The sequence below is a fragment of the Salmo salar genome, chromosome ssa16 (assembly GCF_905237065.1).
Source record: "Salmo salar chromosome ssa16, Ssal_v3.1, whole genome shotgun sequence".
NCBI classification, from domain to species: Eukaryota; Metazoa; Chordata; class Actinopteri; order Salmoniformes; family Salmonidae; genus Salmo; species Salmo salar.
The window spans coordinates 25,149,127-25,169,567 of record NC_059457.1 but is presented as its reverse complement, the minus strand read 5'-3'; the positions used below and the strand labels follow the sequence as shown (position 1 = coordinate 25,169,567).

The window sequence follows — 20,441 nt, the reverse complement described above, 5'->3', positions numbered from 1 at the left end:
ACATTTAACACCAGTTGTTTAACCTCTGCTTTAACTAAACTCTGCGGAATAGATACTGAATAATGGTCAGCCAAGGTCAGTAAATCAACTCTACGACATTTGTCAAAAACCTCCCCGGTAGGGTTATCCAAAAAGGATTTCAAATCAAAAGTAGCCATTTTGAACTACCACTAAAACACAAGAGCCAACAAATAGCAAACTCTAATGCTACATCAGCTATTCCCAGCGGTGACGCTCAATACTGAACTAGACCACCACAATTATTTGCACAAGCGGCATGGGTGTCAGTAAAGACAGATCCCGGATGAGCCCCCACTTATGTTACGAACCCCTTTGGCCCTGCAGTCTAGGGGGGATGGAAACGAGACCCGGAACATATCTCATGCAAATCATAACAGTGAAAAGGAACAGTGAGAAATAAAAACAACAGACAACCTAAATCTACCGTCAAACACTTAAGGTTTATTTTGTAACCTGCCCATGGGCGACTTGGCTTGGTATCCCCTTTTCCCACCAACAAACAAACAAACAAAAGAGAGATAGCTCCAGAGACAACTAATTGTGTTTCTTTTAAACCAAGGGAAAAGGGATGTGATTGGGTAAGGGAAAAGGAGCAGGTGTGTCTTCTGATTGGTGACTGATTGGTGACTGATGACTGCCACCTGTGACTAGGGCAGAAGGAGAGAAAACAAATACACACAGGATACCTGTATCTGTAACACTTGGGGTCATTGTCCATTTGGAAGACCCATTTGCGACCAAGCTTTACCTTCCTGACTGATGTCTTGAGATGTTGCTTCAATATATCCACATCATTTTCTTCCCTCATGATGCCATCTATTTTGTGAAGTGCACCAGTCCCTCCTGCAGCAAAGCACCCCCACAACATGATGCTGCCACCCCCGTGCTTCACGGTTGGGATGGTGTTCTTCGGCTTGCAAGCCTCCCCCTTTTTCCTCCAAACATAATGATGGTCATTATGGCCAAACAGTTCTATTTTTGTTTAATCAGACCAGAGGACATTTCTCCAAAAAGTACGATCTTTGTCCCCATGTGCAGTTGCAAACCGTGGTCTGGCTTTTTTATGGCGGTTTTGGAGCAGTGGCTTCTTTCTTGCTGAGCGGCCTCTCAGGTTATGCCGATATAGGATTCGTTTTACTGTGGATATAGATACTTTTGTACCTGTTTCCTCCAGCATCTTCACAAGGTCCTTTGCTGTTGTTCTGGGATTGATTTGCACTTTTCGCACCAAAGTACGTTCATCTCTAGCAGACAGAACGCGTCTCCTTCCTGAGTGGTATGACAGCTGCATGGTCCCATGGTGTTTATACTTGTGTACTATTGTTTGTACAGATGAATGTGGTATGGTACCTTCAGGCTTTTGGAAATTGCTCCCAAGGATAAACCAGACTTGTGGAGGTCCGCAATTCTTTTTCTGAGGTCTTGGCTGATTTCTTTTGATTTTCCCATGATGTCAAGTGAAGAGGCACTGAGTTTGAAGGTAGTCCTTGAAATACATCCACAGGTACACCTCCAATTGACTCAAATGATGTCAATTAGCCTATCAGAAGCTTCTAAAGCGATGACATCATTTTCTGGATTTTTCCAAGCTGTTGAAAGGCACAGTCAACTTAGTGTATATAAACTTCTGACCCACTGGAATTGTGATACAGTGAATTATAAGTGAAATAATCTGTCTGTAAACAATTGTTGGAAAAATTACTTGTGTCATGCACGAAGTAGATGTCCTAACCGACTTGCCAAAACTATAGTTTGTTAACAAGAAATTTGTGGAGTAGTTGAAAAACGAGTTTCAATGACTCCAACCTAAGTGTATGTAAACTTCATACTTCAACTATATATACGTGAGTGAGGTTCCAACTGTTCAGTTTGACCCAGAGTCCATAAAGGTTTCAGGAATGGACCAGGGCTGGCCTATCTCTGCTCTGTGCGAGAGGGTTGTGTATGCGGCGTGGGTGGGCGGGTGGGTATTCATTGTCCTTGGCAGAAGATGTAAAAACAGAATGTTAAATTATAACAGAAGATTAACAGAGGTGGAAAACCACACCTTATCTACCTCACAAACAAGAGAGGGGGAGGGAGAGGGTGCATAACATTCACTATGAACTCACTAATGGGCAGGAGCCATAGTCAGACCTCCCTTTGCTGCCTCAGAAAATGTTAAACAAGCAATCCAATACAGAGAAATCTTTAGGATCTTTCTCTTGAGCATCTATCATCTATACCAAACTTACAGGAACATGCTCCAGCTGTCTCTGAGTTTCGGCTGCGGTTTTTCCCAATATGCTGCCGACCTGAACATTTCACATTTTGTATTGCTTGATATGAGCTTGATTTGGCTTGTTAGGCACAAGATAACCAATGGAATTGTCCAAGGTGTGAGTGAAGTAAGAGACCCAAAGACTACAGTTGTAAAATATTTCACAGAGAGATAGAGAGACACAGCCACTGCAGCCACCACATTAACTCAGATCACATCCCCACAATGCAATGTATGAATGTAATGTTTTTATAATGAAGGCCCCCTACACACTCACACGCACAAATACACACACACACACACACCACATCACTCTCCGTTCTTCTCCACTCACCACCTGTGTCCATCCACCTGCCTCTCATATCCTCATCAGTGTGGATGAAAACCTCAAACTGTCTACAAACCCTTAAAAAGATATATGCAAAAAATTATAAAAATGTGCATGTGAAAAAATTATGACAAATGTGTGTGTGAACACATTTGTGATCAAATCACATGTAGAAAAATAACCATGTGGTTTTCACATTATTATTTTTCACCACTTACAGCTAGCCACATCTAGTCTCCCATCCAGGGAGCAACCAGGATCAACCCTGCTCTGCTTCAGAGTAAACCAGCAGTGGGATGCAGGGTGCTATGTTGCTGGAATGAATGTGCCAAATCTTGCAACTAGAAAAAAGGCAGTGAAATCAAAGGTCAGGGCAACATAACCAAAGATAGGGAGAATTGCAGGAAAGAGGGAGGCGTTTTATTTAATTGCGTTATCATTAAAGAAAATCAGTGAAAAGTTTTTTTTTTGCTCTCACAAATAAAAAAAAGCCTTACAATATTTTGTTTCGCTATCAATTCTTTTGGGTTTATGTTTTGCTTTCAATATAACTTTTTGTTTGCAATAATAAGAATTTGGTTCTCGACTTCAGAAGCTTTACTTTATATTAATGACACAAAAGTAACTCCCTCACTAGAGGATTGCATCATATAATAACACTATCACTCTATTGAAGGTGTTTATAGTGGCAATCCTTCAATTAAAGATTAACAAAGTGTGTCCCAACCACAGTTTCAGTAAGGTGAGGGATGGTGCTGGAGACTACGTTCTGGATGCAATGACTGACCATCCATGATATCAAAATAATAGTTTTAACCATGTTTTTTATTTTTTTTATTTTATTTATTTCACCTTTATTTAACCAGGTAGGCTAGTTGAGAAAAAGTTCTCATTTACAACTGCGACCTGGCCAAGATAAAGTAAAGCAGTTCGACACATACAACAACACAGAGTTACACATGGAATAAACAAACATACAGTCAATAATACAGTAGAAAAAGTCTATATACAGTGTGTGCAAATGAGGTAGGATAAGGGAGGTAAGGCAATAAATAGGCCATGGTGGCGAAGTAATTACAATATAGCAGTTAAACACTGGAATGGTAGATGTGCAGAAGATGAATGTGCAAGTAGAGATACTGGGGTACAAAGGAGCAAGATAAATACAGTATGGGGATGAGGTAGTTGGATGGGCTATTTACAGATGGGCTATGTACAGGTGCAGTGATCTGTGAGCTGCTCTGACAGCTGGTGCTTAAAGTTAGTGAGGGAGATATGAGTCTCTAGCTTGAGTGATTTTTGCAGTTCGTTCCAGTCATTGGCAGCAGAGAACTGGAAGGAAAGGCGGCCAAAGGAAGAATTGGCTTTGGGGGTGACCAGTGAGATATACCTGCTGGAGCGCGTGCTACGGGTGGGTGCTGCTATGGTGACCAGTGAGCTGAGATAAGGCGGGGCTTTACCTAGCAGAGACTTGTAGATGACCTGGAGCCAGTGGGTTTGGCGGCGAGTATGAAGCGAGGGCCAGCCAACGAGAGCATACAGGTTGCAGTGGTGGGTAGTATATGGGGCTTTGGTGACAAAATGGATGGCACTGTGATAGACTGCATCCAATTTGTTGAGTAGAGTGTTGGAGGCTATTTTATAGATGACATCGCCAAAGTCGAGGATTGGTAGGATGGTCAGTTTTACGAGGGTATGTTTGGCAGCATGGGTGAAGGATGCTTTGTTGCGAAATAGAAAGCCGATTCTAGATTTAATTTTGGATTGGAGATGTTTAATGTGAGTCTGGAAGTAGAGTTTACAGTCTAACCAGACGCCCAGGTATTTGTAGTTGTCCACATATTCTAAGTCAGAACCGTCCAGAGTAGTGATGCTGGACGGGCGGGCTGGTACGGGCAGTGATCGGTTGAATAGCATGCATTTAGTTTTAGTTGCATTTAAGAGCAGTTGGAGGCCACAGAAGGAGAGGTGTATGGCATTGAAGCTCGTTTGGAGGTTAGTTAACACCGTGTCCGAAGAAGGGCCAGATGTATACAGAATGTTGTCATCTGCGTAGAGGTGGATCAGAGACTCACCAGCAGCAAGAGCGACATCACTGATGTATGCAGAGAAGAGAGTCGGCCCAAGAAATGAACCCTGTGGCACACCCATAGAGACTGCCAGAGGTCCGGACAACAAGCCCTCCAATTTGACACACTGAACTTTATCAGAGAAGTAGTTGGTGAACCAGGTGAGGCAATCATTTGAGAAACCAAGGCTGTTAAGTCTGCTGATAAGAATGTGGTGATTGACAGAGTCTTAAACTTTGGCTAGGTCGATGAATAAGGCTGCACAGTAATGTCTCTTATTGATGGCGGTTATGATATCGTTTAGGACCTTGAGCGTGGCTGAGTTGCACCCATGACCAGCTCTGAAACCAGATTGCATATTGGAGAAGGTACGGTGGGATTTGAAATGGTCAGTAATCTGTTTGTTAACTTGGCGTTCGAAGACCTTAGAAAGACAGGGTAGGATAGATATAGGTCTGTAGCAGTTTGGGTCTAGAATGTCTCCCCTTTGAAGAGGGGGATGACCGCGGCAGCGTTCCAATCTATGGAAACTCAGACGATACGAAAGAGAGATTGAATAGGCTAGTAATAGGGGTTGCAACAATTTCGGCAGATAATTTTAGAGAGGGTCCAGATTGTCTAGCCCAGCTGATTTGTATGGGTCCAGATTTTGCAGCTCTTTCAGAACATCAGCTATCTGGATTTGGGTGAAGGAGAAATGGTGGGGGCATTGGCGGGTTGCTGTGGAGGGTGCCGGGCAGTTGACCGGGGTAGCGGTAGCCAGGTGGAAAGCATGGCCAGCCATAGAGAAATGCTTATTGAAATTCTCAATTTAAGAGGAATTATCGGTGGTAGCAGTGTTTCCTAGCCTCAGAGCAGTGGGCAGCTGGAAGGAGGTGCTCTTATTCTCCATGGACTTTACAGTGTCCCAGAACTTACAGGATGCACATTTCTGTTTGAAAAAGCTAGCCTTAGCTTTTCTAACTCAAATCAAATCAAATCAAATTTATTTTTATATAGCCCTTCGTACATCAGCTGATATTCTCAAGGTGCTGTACAGAAACCCAGCCTAAAACCCCAAACAGCAAGCAAAGCATGTGAAAGAAGCACGGTGGCTAGGAAAAACTCCCTAGGAAAAACTCCCTAGAAAGGCCAAAAACCTAGGAAGAAACCTAGAGAGGAACCAGGCTATGAGGGGTGGCCAGTCCTCTTCTGGCTGTGCAGGGTGGATATTATAACAGAACATGGTCAAAATGTTAAAATGTTAAAATGTTCATAAATGACCAGCATGGTCAAATAATAATAATCATAGTAGTTGTCGAGGGTGCAACAAGCACGTCCGGTGAACAGGTCAGGGTTCCATAGCCGCAGGCAGAACAGTTGAAACTGGAGCAGCAGCACGGCCAGGTGGACTGGGGACAGCAAGGAGTCATCATACCAGGTAGTCCTGAGGCATGGTCCTAGGGCTCAGGTCCTCCGAGAGAAAGACAGAAAGAGAGAAAGAGAGAATTAGAGAGAGCATATTTAAATACACACAGGACACCGGATAAGACAAGAGAAATACTCCAGATGTAACAGACTGACCCTAGCCCCCCGACACATAAACTACTGCAGCATAAATACTGGAGGCTGAGACAGGAGGGATCAGAAGACACTGTGGCCCCATCCGATGATACCCCGGACAGGGCCAAACAGGCAGGATATAACCCCACCCACTTTGCCAAAGCACAGCCCCCACACCACTAGAGGGATGTCTCCAACCACCAACTTACCGTCCTAAGACAAGGCCGAGTATAGCCCACAACGATCTCCGCCATGGCACAACCCAAGGGGGGGCGCCAACCCAGACAGGAAGACCACGTCAGTGACTCAACCCACTCAAGTGACGCACCCCTCCCATGGACGGCATGGAAGAACACCAGTAGGCCAGTGACTCAGCCCCTGTAAAAGGGTTAGAGGCAGAGAATCCCAGTGGAAAGAGGGGAACCGGCAAGGCAGAGACAGCAAGGGCCGTTCGTTGCTCCAGCCTTTCCGTTCCTCTTCACACTCCTGGGCCAGACTATACTTAATCATAGGACCTACTGAAGAGATAAGTCTTCAGTAAAGACTTAAAGGTTGAGACTGAGTCTGCGTCTCTCACATTGGTAGGCAGACCATTCCATAAAAATGGAGCTCTATAGGAGAAAGCCCTACCTCCAGCCGTTTGCTTAGAAATTCTAGGGACAATTAGGAGGCCTGCGTCTTGTGACCGTAGCGTACGTGTAGGTATGTACGGCAGGACCAAATCGGAAAGATAGGTAGGAGCAAGCCCATGTAATGCTTTGTAGGTTAGCAGTAAAACCTTGAAATCAGCCCTTGCCTTAACAGGAAGCCAGTGTAGGGAGGCTAGCACTGGAGTAATATGATCACATTTTTTGGTTCTAGTCAGGATTCTAGCAGCCGTATTTAGCACTAACTGAAGTTTATTTAGTGCTTTATCCAGGTAGCCGGAAAGTAGAGCATTGCAGTAGTCCAGCCTAGAAGTAACAAAAGCATGGATTAATTTTTCTGCGTAATTTTTTGACAGAAAATTTCTGATTTTTGCAATGTTACGTAGATGGAAAAAAGCTGTCCTTGAAACAGTCTTGATATGTTCTTCAAAAGAGAGATCAGGGTCCAGAGTAACGCCGAGGTCCTTCACAGTTTTATTTGAGACGACTGTACAACCATCCAGATTAATTGTCAGATTCAACAGAAGATCTCTTTGTTTCTTGGGACCTAGAACAAGCATCTCTGTTTTGTCCGAGTTTAAAAGTAGAAAGTTTGCAGCCATCCACTTCTTTATGTCTGAAACACAGGCTTCTAGCGAGGGCAATTTTGGGGCTTCACCATGTTTCATTGAAATGTACAGCTGTGTGTCGTCCGCATAGCAGTGAAATTTAACATTATGTTTTCGAATGACATCCCCAAGAGGTAAAATATATAGTGAAAACAATAGTGGTCCTAAAACGGAACCTTGAGGAACACCGAAATTTACAATTGATTTGTCAGAGGACAAACCATTCACAGAGACAAACTGATATCTTTCCGACAGATAAGATCTAAACCAGGCCAGAACTTGTCCATGTAGACCAATTTGGGTTTCCAATCTCTCCAAAAGAATGTGGTGATCGATGGTATCAAAAGCGGCACTAAGATCTAGGAGCACGAGGACAGATGCAGAGCCTCGGTCTGACGTCATTAAAAGGTCATTTACCACCTTCACAAGTGCAGTCTCAGTGCTATGATGAGGTCTAAAACCAGACTGAAGCGTTTCGTATACATTGTTTGTCTTCAGGAAGGCAGTGAGTTGCCGTGCAACAGCTTTTTCTAAAATTTTTGAGAGGAATGGAAGATTCGATATAGGCCGATAGTTTTTTATAATTTCTGGATCAAGATTCGGCTTTTTCAAGAGAGGCTTTATTACTGCCACTTTTAGTGAGCTTGGTACACATCCGGTGGATAGAGAGCCGTTTATTATGTTCAACATAGGAGGGCCAAGCACAGGAAGCAGCTCTTTCAGTAGTTTAGTTGGAATAGGGTCCAGTATGCAGCTTGAGGGTTTGGAGGCTGTTTGGTGCACAATTGGCTCAGTGTTGGCTGGGGTAAGCCGTCATTGTAAATATGAATTTCTTCTTAACTGACTTGCCTAGATAAATAAAGGTTCAATAAAAAAGGGGCATTTCATTTTCACATATAATTCATTTTCATGTGACTTATTTTCACATGTGAACTTGTAATTCACATGTCAAAGTGTGATTTTTTTTGTAAGGGCACACACACACACACACACACACACACATACACACACACACATGCACAGAGGAGAGAGGGAAGGCTATCCATCAAAAAGGCATTAAGTGGACCCTTGAGAGAAAGAGGGAGAGACAGAGAGAAAGAGGGAGAGAGAGATTAAGAAAGAAGGGAAGCAATTGGGGTGAAGTTAGGCAACCAGTTAGTTGCCCAGACTGTGAATGACTATAATGACATAGATTGTGAGTGATATGACTGATATGTTGTATTCTTCATTTGGTTAACCTCTTCCCTGGTGGTGTGGATGACTCAGCTCAATCAGGGTTGGGATTACCTCTCTGATCGCTCTATTCACACACACACACACACACACTCAAACACCAGAAACCAGGTTCTCTATGTACAGTCGTGGCCAAAAGTTTTGAGAATGACACAAATATTAATTTTCACAAAGTCCCTCCGTTCCTTTGTGTTCTTTCCAATCTCCTGGCAGCAGGAGTGTTTAAGATGTTTCTGGATCAAATCCCTGAGCCAACTAGGGAAATCTGTCAATGTGCCCTTGAGCAAGGCACTTAACCCTAATTGCTCCTGTAAATTGCTCTGGATAAGAGCCTCTGCGAAATGACTAAAATGTGAAGTGGAGAATGGTTTAGTTAGTCAGGTTTAAACGCTAGCCCCTTGATGCAGTCAGTCTTTGCTTTGGGCAGAGAAATGGTATAATATTTGTCTGACTCTAATGGAAGAGGGAGACGAGAGGGCGTATCTGAATGTTATTAATGAATGCTCTGTCTGAGGATTCAGTTTGCAGCTTTATCTCTTGCTAGAGGCACTCTCATCTGGAACTGTTTTGTTAAGATCTGTTTTGGGGTTAGCCAACTCCTGTCTATGTTCGTTCGTTGTAATGCCAATGTGTGTGTTTGTGTGAAAGAAAGATGGATAGAGAAGAGAGAGATGTGTGCGTGCGGGTGTGGATGTCTAATCCTTGTGTACATATTGGTTTATCTGTGAATCGTTGACACAGTTCAGTGCTCTGCTTAGCTTAGTTCTCTTACACTGTACCCCTGTGACTCTCATACTCATGCATATGACACACACACACACACACACACACACACACACACACACACACACACACACACACACACACACACACACACACCTGCTGTATTCAGATCTTTCATCTCTCCTCTCTGCATGTGTTTGAGTGCAGTGTTCACGTCACTGTGTGGTTTTGTTCAATATGACAGCACAGACTGGATTCAAGCAGTCACATTATTATTATCCTATTTGAATTTTTCTCCCCATGTTTGTACATTACACTTTTCTAAATATTGATCAATTTGTTGGTGTAATTGGGAATCGTAATCTAAATCCAACTATCTGTTTTGTGTGTTTGTGTTTGTGTGTGTGCATGTGTGTGGGTAGCCACCATCGTGCTGAATGAGTTGAACTGGACGGAGGCGCTGGAGGATGTGTTTAAGAAGAACAGAGAGGATGACCCTACTCTGCTCTGGCAGGTGTTTGGTAGTGCTACTGGACTGGCCCGATACTACCCAGGTAACACACACGCACATGCACATTGAAGCTATATTATCGTTGTTATGTCAATGTGCCCCTGTAGCCAACTGTATCCTAGTTTTTACTAATTTGTTTATATTGTAAGCATATAAACAGAGTAAAAATTCCTACATGGATTCTACCCAGTATACACAAAGCATTAACCTAGATAGGAGCTATACAGAACGTCATTAGAAAAGGAAGTCAGTGATATTTTCTGAACTCTACTGACTGCATCAGATGAATATTTAATCAGCCTTACTACTGTTGACTGAGTTTATGAATGATAATGAGCTTTATACTGTAGCAAGTGTTGTTGTCATGTATGCGTTATGAAACAACAACAACAACCTCCGTTAGACTTCATCAAAGAGTCACAATGTATTTCAGTGATCCTAACCCAGTTCCACAGTATTGTTGTTAACCCAGACTCTGTCTCTCCTATCCAGCCTCTCCATGGATGGATGCTCGGAAGACCCCCAGTAAGATTGACCTATACGATGTACGCAGGAGGCCCTGGTAAGAAACCTCTCGCTCACACACACACACACACACACACACACACACACACACACACACACACACACACACCAGAAACCAGGTTCTCTATGTACAGTCGTGGCCAAAGGTTTTGAGAATGACACAAATATTTATTTTCACAAAGTCTGCTGCCTCAGTTTGTATGATAGCAATTTGCATATACTCCAGAATGTTATGAAGAGTGATCACTTGCTCAGGAATGGCAGCAGGCAGGTGTGAGTGCATCTGTACGCACAGTGAGGCGAAGACTTTTGGAGGATGGCCTGGTGTCAAGAAGGGCAGCAAAGAAGCCACTTCTCTCCAGGAAAAACATCAGGGACAGACTGATATTCTGCAAAAGGTACAGGGGTTGGACTGCTGAGGACTGGGGTAAAGTCATTTTCTCTGATAAATTCCCTTTCCAATTGTTTGGGGCATTCGGGAAAAAACTTGTCCGGAGAAGACAAGGTGAGCTCTACCATCAGTCCTGTGTCATGCCAACAGTAAAGCATTCCGTGACCATTCATGTGTGGGGTTGCTTCTCAGCCAAGGGAGTGGGCTCACTCACAATTTTGCCTAAGAACACAGCAATGAATAAAGAATGGTAGCAACACATCCTCCGAGAGCAACTTCTCCCAACCATCCAGGAACAGTTTGGTGAAGAACAATGCCTTTTCCAGCATGATGGAGCACCTTGTCATAAGGCAAAGTGATAACTAAGTGGCTCGGGGAACAAAACATCGATATTTTGGGTCCATGGCCAGGAAACTCCCCAGACCTTAATCCCATTGAGAACTTGTGGTCTATCCTCAAGAGGTGGGTGGACAAACAAAAACCCACAAATTCTGACAAACTCCAAGCATTGATTATGCAAGAATGGGCTGCCATCAGTCAGGATGTGGCCCAGAAGTTAATTGACAGCATGCCAGGGCGGATTGCAAAGGTATTGAAACAGAAGGGTCAACACTGCAAATATTGACTCTTTGCATCAACTTCATGTAATTGTCAATAAAAGCCTTTGACACTTATGAAATGCTTGTAATTATACTTCAGTATTCCATAGTAACATCTGACAAAAATATCTAAAGACACTGAAGCAGCAAACCTTGTGGAAATTATTATTTGTCAGTCTCAAAACTTTTTGCCACAACTGTACATAAAATATACTGTATGTCAATAAGAGTTCATAACCATTGTATGCACTGTGTTCATGGGCATTATATTTTGGTTTGTGTTATTATCATGGCAATTCACAGGTGATTTCAAATGTGTAATTACAAAACATGAATTACATAGCCGAACAAGAGAATGTGTTGTAACATCAGTAGTTCCACATGTGGAATAAACTTTCAGCTAGTGAATGTGTAATTACATATTCCTTGCTCCAATGATCTAATAACTGATTCAGCAACAACCCTATTACCATGTCATTACCATGTCATTACATGGTAAAACCAATGTAACTACTATGTTGTTAACAGTTATTACAGTGTATTTACATAGAATTGGGGCAACTTAATGTAACGTGTTACCAAAACATTTTAACAATGTGATTTAACTGATTGAAGTTGGGAAAATAGATGGCAAAAGGCAGAATGGTGTTAAATTCCTGAACAGCTTGAAGATGAAAATATTTAACAGATTTAATAATGTAATATTAGGCCTACTGATTATTTCTCACTATCTACTTGCGAGCTGCTCATTGAAAGCCCGCGAGCTACCGGACATGCAGTTTTCTGCTAATGAAGTCTGCGCTACAGTGAAGCCAAATCAGATCAAGGCTCTTACAGGAAAAGTGAAATGATACAATGAATTTGCTTGTGGTGCATGCAGCTCAAAGTATGTGTAACAACACCATTGGACCAACACCATCGGAATTGAAACAACGATACAAATGTAACAACAGCACAACAAAATAGATAAATAATTGTATTTTGCAAGTGCCTTTTGATTTTAAACACCAGTGGTGCAACTAGTGCTTTCTATCTGCACTGAACCAAAACAATGGTGCAACTAGTGATTTCTATCTGCACTGAACCAAAACAATGGTGCAACTAGTGCTTTCTATCTGCACTGAACCAAAACAATGGTGCAACTAGTGCTTTCTATCTGCACTGAACCAAAACAATGGTGCAACTAGTGCTTTCTATCTGCACTGAACCAAAACAATGGTGCAACTAGTGCTTTCTATCTGCACTGAACCAAAACAATGGTGCACTGGAGAGAAAAAAAACTTTAGAGTGGTCAAAACCATTCATCTTGAGGCGATGGGGGAGGGGTGCAAAATGCAATCTGTTAGTTATTACTGTACATCATATATAAAATGGACATATCTATTTTAATACAGACTAGCTCAAAACATTGCTAATCATTGAAAATGACAAATTACCTAGTGGATCGTGATAATTTTCTGGTAAAACAGTAGGGTGCAAAAACAAATATTTGCTCCCCTATTTTGAAAGTCGGGGTGCAGCTGCTCCATTTGCTCCATTGCTCAGGCGCCTACGACTGTGTTTATAACCTCTGTATGTATTGTGTTTATAACCTCTGTTTGTACTGTGAGTATATTTATAACCTCTGTGTGTATGTAACGTGTGTGTAGGTACATTCAGGGAGCTGCCTCTCCCAAGGACATGCTGATCCTAGTGGACGCGTGAGTAACAACATGCAGTTCACTATGACATTACCGCATAGTAACACTATACCCTACTAGCCCAACATACTAGCCCAACATAGTACAGTATACCAGAGTACCTCCCTCTTGTATCTTGCAGTGTAGTTTTGGGGTAGGTTGAATCATATAAATATAACTTCATCATTCTAATTCTTTGGGTTGAATCTAAAGACCAGTTTATACCTGGTCTAACAACATGTCTGTAGACAATTAGAAGTGTCACTGGTCAAAATGACATTTAATGTAAACTATGGTGGAATGTCTGTATACTGTCGCTGCGAATGTCAGTTTCCTTGTCGCACAGACATTAAAGAAGTTTAAGTCTCTGCGACTGTTGCAACGTCCGTTGTCGTGGTTACCGGACTGCCACAGCAACCAGACCAAATCCTCCTGTGACAAGATGATGCATGAGTTCTAAAATTCTCTGATAGAATGACCTACTTCTATTTCGTCACACTGTGTCAGTAAGCTATTTTCTTTTCTCACCAAGTCCTAAGTCGTGTTTTGCAGAGGGGTCAAATACTTATTTCCCTCATTAAAATGCAAAACAATTTATAACATTTTTGACATGCGTTTTTCTGGATTTTTTGTTGTTGTTATTCTGTCTCTCACTGTTCAAATAAACCTACCATTAAAATTATAGACTGATAATTTCTTTGTCAGTGGGAAAACATACAAAATCAGCAGGGGATCAAATACTTTTTTCCCTCACTGTATGTTGTTGTGAGTTTATTTTCCTCTAATAATGACTAATAAGTAGCTTAAGTTAAGATGTTGTCAGCTATACTGTGGTCATTATTTGAACTGGATAGCCAGCTAGCTAATGAGCTAGCTAGCAACAAATCAAAATATTGTTTAGAAAATAGTTTTTAGTTGCCTGGCTTGCTAGTTTGGCATTTAGTGAATACATTTTTAACCGGATGGGTTTATAACTAGAGAAAGTATGCTATTTAGAGCACCGGGCTACTGATGTCATGCAGCCTGACGTTTTTGTGTGTATACTTTATCATAACGACAACGACAATAGAATGTTCATGATGTTACTACGACAATTGTCTACAGACATGTCGATAGACGGATTAAACTGCTTAAATGTCTCTATAGGAGTGGCAGTGTGTCTGGTCTGACTCTGAAGCTGATAAAGACCTCAGTCAGTGAGATGCTGGAGACTCTGTCTGATGATGACTATGTCAACGTAGTTTATGTAAGTATACATACATACAGAACCTTTAGAAAGTATTCATACCCCTTGACTTATTCCACATTTTGTTGTGTTACAGCTTGAATTCAAAATGGATAACAAAAAATGTAATTGCTAGACAACCATTTTCAGGTCTTGCCATAGATTTTAAAGTAGATTTAAGTAAAATATTTCGATCTTCTTGGTAAACAACTCCATTGTAGATTTGGCCTTGTGTTTTAGGTTATTGACCTACTGAAAGATGAATTAATCTCCCAGTGTCTGGTGGAAGCAGACTTTCCTCTAGGGTCTTGCCTGTGCTTAGCTCCATTCCATTTCTTTTTTATCCTGAAAAACTCCACAGTCCTTAACGATTACAAGCATACCCATAACATGATGCAGCCACCACTATGCTTGAAAATATGGAGAGTGTTCTATTGTATTTGCCCCAAACACAACACTTTGTATTCAGGACAAAAAAGTGAATTGCTTTGCCAGATTTTTTGCAGTATTACTTTAGTACCTTGTAAAAAATGATGCATGCTTTGGAATGTTTTAATTGTGTACAGGCTTCCTTCTTTTCACTCTGTTTCAGTTAGTATTGTGGAGTAAATACAATGTTGTTGATCCATTCTCAGTTTTCTCCTATCACAGCCATTAAACTCTGTAACTGTTTTAAAATCACCATTGGTGTCATGGTGAAATCCTTCAGCGGTTTCCTTCCTCTTCGGCAACTGAGTTAGGAAGGACGCCTGTGTCTTTGTAGTGACTGGGTGTATTGATACGCCATCCAAAGTGTAATTAATAACTTCACCATGCTCAAAGGGATATTCAACGTCTGCTTTTTTATTTTTACCCATCTACCAATAGGTGCCCTTCTTTGAGAGGAATTGGAAATCCTCCCTGGTCTTTGTGGTTGAATCTGTGTTTGAAATTCACTGGTCAACTGAGGGACCTTACAGAAAATGCTATGTGTGCGGTAGAGAGCTGAGGTAGTCATTATAAAATCACATGAAACACTATTATTGCAAACAGAGTGATTCCATGCAACTTACTATGTGAATTGTTAAGCACATTTTTACTCATAAACGTATTTAGGCTTGCCATAACAAAAGAGGTTAAATACTTATGGACTCAAGACATTTCAGCTTAAAATGTTGAATGAATTTACAGGATGGCAGGCAGGCTCAGGGACGGGCAGAGTAGTCAGGCGGGCGGGTACAGGATCAGGACAGGCAAGGGTCAAAATCAGGAGGTCGAGAAAAAGCGAGGCAGGGAATAGACAGGAGCAGACAGGACGAACACTGGTAAGCTTGACAAACAAGACGAACTGGCACAGACAGACAGAAAACACAGGTATAAATACCCAGAGGATAAGTGGGGGAAATGGGCGACACCTGGAGGGGGTGGAGACAAGCACAAGGACAGGTGAAACAGATCAGGGCGTGACAGTGTGTGAGTTGTACACTTTTGATTCAAAGTAGGTTTGTTTTAGACTACCAAGAATCACTCTGTATGACCCTGATTTAGCCCATTGCAGTAAAAGGTTCAAACTTGTAGTGTGTTTTAGGTTTAAAAAGGCTTCCGAAGTTTGTAATTTACACTTTCAGACTTGATTTTCCCTTACAATAAATGTATTAATTTCTACTAAAATGTTGATTATCTATAATCCACATTTCCTTTTGAGAGAAAAGAGAGAGAGAGAGACAGAGAGAGAGAGAGATGGTTGAGAAATAATGAAATATAGATTTTCTGCCTCTCTTTAAAACAGGCCATTAATGATCTGCTCCATTTGGGGAGTGCAATTAAAACTTCCCAGGACCACTCCGTGTATGGGTTAAACCCCCCACGATACCCAACAAGATCTCATAGTTTCCCTTTGAAATTTGACGTATGGTGGAACATCTATTTTTGAAATATTAATTCCACGTGGTTACAGGGTTAATTGCGTGTGCTTAAAAAAGGGTTCCAAAGGGGTTTTTCGGTTGTCCCAATAGGTAGCGCCTTTTTTTCACAGTGTACCATCAAGTATTCTCACGTGCAAAAGCATTGTAAATTGCTGTAGTGCAGTGGTCTGAGTGGTGTGCTTTGGTGCTGAGTATTATGAGTTCACGCCCAGTGCTGGGCAATTGATTTTCTTTTGTTTTGGTGAGTGCCGAGAAAGGAATATACCGATGTTCTCAGGACCTTTTCAAATGTCCAAAAACAAAGTCTATTCCTAGTGATCAGGCTGCTACACCAGCCCTAGAGTGCCATTCAGAGAACCATGGGAAATACTTATCCATCACTCTCTCTTTCTACATCTCCCTCTCTCTTTCTTTATCTCTCAAAGATTAACTCAGATTACACTCAACTAGAACCAACTAGAAAACCCAGAGTTTGAAAACAACACTAATGCATTAATAAACCCTGATAAAAACAACACTACTGCACCATGTCCACAGTAAGACATTCTACATTTGTGTTTACATGCACACTAAGTGAACAGGGAGGCTGTATAGACTGGGATTAGGAAATAGAGATTAGCTCTCTGCTCAGTGTCATCTGCAATCCAACCCCAACCCAGTCTGAGATATACCACCTATTGAAATGTTCACATTTACATGAATGTTCAGCATGCTCACTAAAATGTCTGATGCAATGGATAAGGCTGTGAAGTGTTTATTAGCATGGATTCTAGCATTAATGAATTAGACCCTGATGGAAGAGCAATGCTGTCTCATTTACACACCTCTCTCTCATCCCCTCCCTGTCTCCCTTTCTCCCTCTCACTTTCTATTTCTCTCCCTCCCACCCTCCTTCTCACCCTCCTCTCCATTTAATAGATTAAGTGATAAAAGAGCACATTCTATTATGAGAGTGTGTGTGCATGTGTGTGTGGTTTGGTTTTACTATCATTGTAGGGACCAGAAGTCCTCACTATGATAGTAAAACAAGATTCAGACATTTCACCGGTCCCCACAAGGATTTTTTTTTTTAGGCTTAGGGGTTAGATTTAAGGTTAGTGTTACAATTAGGGTTAGTGTTAGGGTATAGGTTAGGGTTAGGGTTTTGGGATTAAGGTTAGCTTAAGGGTTAGGTTTAGGGTTAAGGAAAATAGGATTTTGAATGGGAATATTCTTTTTTGGTACCTACAAGTATAGTAAAACATACTTGTGTGTGCATGTGTGTCCATGCTGGCTTCTAAGCTTAGTGTTCATGTCAGGTAGAAGCCTTCAAATTACTCTTCCAAGTGGAGTCCGTCACTCAGTTATAAATATCAAGGTTGTCACACAGACGCAGATAAGCACGCGCACACACCTAGCCAGATTCTGCTAGTCTCCATGGATGCATGTATCTGCTCTCCCCATTGGCTGATTAACAGTGGAACATTGATTGGTTCAGATCAATGGGTTGCAGCACTGTTTAGAAAGACAGTACAGCAAACTTTTGGCCTAGCCTCTCTGCATCATATAATTACTATGATCACAACATTGTCAGTGTTTTGTCTGTCTTATATCTGTAGCTGTAGGTACAATAGGTCTGTGCAGGTTTCAGAGCACTGTTGATTTGGCTGCCAAGGTGTGTGTATGTGCGGGGGGGATACCTAGTCAATTGCACAACTGAATGCATTCAACTAATATGTGTCTTCCGCATTTAACCCAACCCCTTTGAATCAGAGAGGTACTGTGGGCTGCCTTAATCCATAAGAGTCTAAGCCGGGGGAGGGGTGGGGGTACTACTAACCTATATGGAATTGTTTTAAGAAGGTCATACCAAGGATATTTTGCTATTTGATTAGGAATTTTAAGACCCCTTAAAGTACCCCAAAAATATTTTTAGAAACATATTTGATGAAAAAATATTTTTGCCCTTACTGCTATTAGCCCATACAAACACATTGAATAACAGATTCACTACATGGAACAAGAGAAAATCAACCGAAAGTTTGTTCTGAAGTGTCTGTCCAATATATGAGACATAAGAAAGACCCCTTATTCTTGTCACTAAACAGTACAGATACAGTACCAGTCAAACATTTTGACACACCTACTAATTCAAAGGTTTTTCTTTATGTTTTACTATGTTCTACGTTGTAAAATAATAGTGAAGACATCAAAACTATGAAATAACACATATGGAATCATGTAGTAACCAAGAAAGTGTAAAACAAATCAAAATATATTTTATATTTGATATTCTTCAAATAGCCAACCCTTGCCTTTATGACAGCTTTGCACACTCTTGGCATTCTCTCAATCAACTTCTTGAGGAATGCTTTTCCAGAAGTCTTGAAGGAGTTCCCACAAATGCTGAGCACTTGTGGTCTGCTTTTCCTTCACTCTGCGGTCGAAATCATCCCAAACCATCACAGTTTGGTTGAGGTCAGGTGATTGTGGAGGCTAGGTCATCTGAATATTATAAAAAAACATTTTACATTTAACCTTTATTTAACTAGGCAAGTCAGTTAAGAACAAATTCGTATTTACAATGATGGCCTATCCCGGATGACGCTGGGCCAATTGTGTGCCGCTTTATGGGACTCCCAATCAAGGCCGATGTGATACAGCCTGGATACGAAACAGGGACTATAGTGACGCCACTTGCACTGAGATGCAGTGCCTTAGACTGCTGCGCCACTCGAGAGCTCTGATGCAGCACTCCATCACTTCCCTTCTTGGTCAAAAAGCCCTTACACAGTCGGGAGGTGTGTTGGGTCATTGTCCTGTTGAAAAACAAATGATAGTCCCTCTAAGCGCAAACCAGATGGGATGGCGTATTGCTGCAGAATGCTGTGGTAGCCATGATGGTGAAGTGTGCCTTGAATTGTAAATAAATCACAGACAGTGTGGGGGTGCTTTGCTGGTTGCACTATCACACGTCCTCCCCCATGCTTCACGGTGGGAACCACACATGCAGAGATTGTCACGCTGGTATAAAGGATTTGGAGACAGGCGCAGGAATACATCATCTGGGTTTTTAACACACCCAAAACAAACACATATACAAAACACTGGGATGTACCCAAACAAAAGAGCGAGGGTAAACCTCGTAGAACAACACGGCACGAGACCCGTAATAAACAATGCATAAAACACGCAGCACAGGTTGAGACAACGCATAGGTGCTCACACGACCAATAGACATGGGAACAATAATCGACAGCCCAATGGGGAAACAAAGGGCAGATTTATACAAACACAATCAGTGAGGAATTGGAACCAGGCGTGCATAATAACACAGTTCAGTGCAGTCTAGAAGGCCGGTGATGTCTACCTCAGGGAACTGGTGAACAGAATGAGCAGCAGTACCACCAGGGGGACCCGTGACAGAGATCATCCGTTCACCTGCTCTGCGTCTCACTACAACATGGTGATTGGAACCAAAATTCTCAAATTTGGACACATCAGACCAAAGGACAGATTTCCACCGGTCTAATGTCCACTGCTAGTGTCTCTTTGCCTTAGCAAGTGTTTTCTTCTTATTGGTGTCATTTAGTAGTGGTTTCTTTGCAGCAATTCGACCATGAAGGCCTGATTCACGCAGTCTCCTCTGAACAATTGATGTTGAGATGTGTCTGTTAATTGAACTCTGAAATATTTATTTGGGCTGCAATTTCTGAGGCTGGTAAATCTAATGAACTTATCATCTGCAGCAGAGGTAACTCTGGGTCTTCCTTTCCTGTGTCAGTCCTCATGAGAGCTAGTTTCATCATAGCGTTTGATAGTTTTTGCGAGTGCACTAAAGGACCTTTCAAAGTTCTAGAACTTTTATGCATTAACTGACCTTCATGTCTTAAAGTAATGATGGACTGTCATTTCTCTTTGCTTATTTGAGCTGTTCTTGCCATAATATGGACTTGGTCTTTTACAAATAGGGCTATCTTCTGTATACCTACCTTGTCACAACACAACTGATTGGCTGAAATACATTTAGAAGGAAAGAAATTCCACATATTAACTTTTAACAAGGCACACCTGTTAATTGAAATGCATTCAAGGTGACTACCTTATGAAGCTGGTTGAGAGAATGCCAAAATTGTGCAAAGCTGTCATGAAGGCAAAGGGTGGCTACTTTGAAGAATCTCAAATAAAAAATATATT

The 20,441-nt window shown here is 41.7% G+C and overlaps 1 protein-coding gene across 1 annotated transcript in view; it reads left to right on the top strand.

Moving 5' to 3' along the window:
- The window catches only part of LOC106573448 (voltage-dependent calcium channel subunit alpha-2/delta-1), a 159,958-nt gene that overhangs the window by 62,664 nt on the left and 76,853 nt on the right, over positions 1 to 20,441 (top strand). Inside the window, exons 7-10 of the mRNA XM_045697089.1 lie at positions 9,854 to 9,985; positions 10,435 to 10,504; positions 13,107 to 13,157; positions 14,283 to 14,382. Coding sequence (XP_045553045.1) covers positions 9,854 to 9,985; positions 10,435 to 10,504; positions 13,107 to 13,157; positions 14,283 to 14,382 — 353 coding nt within the window. The remainder of the gene's footprint in view (positions 1 to 9,853; positions 9,986 to 10,434; positions 10,505 to 13,106; positions 13,158 to 14,282; positions 14,383 to 20,441) is intronic.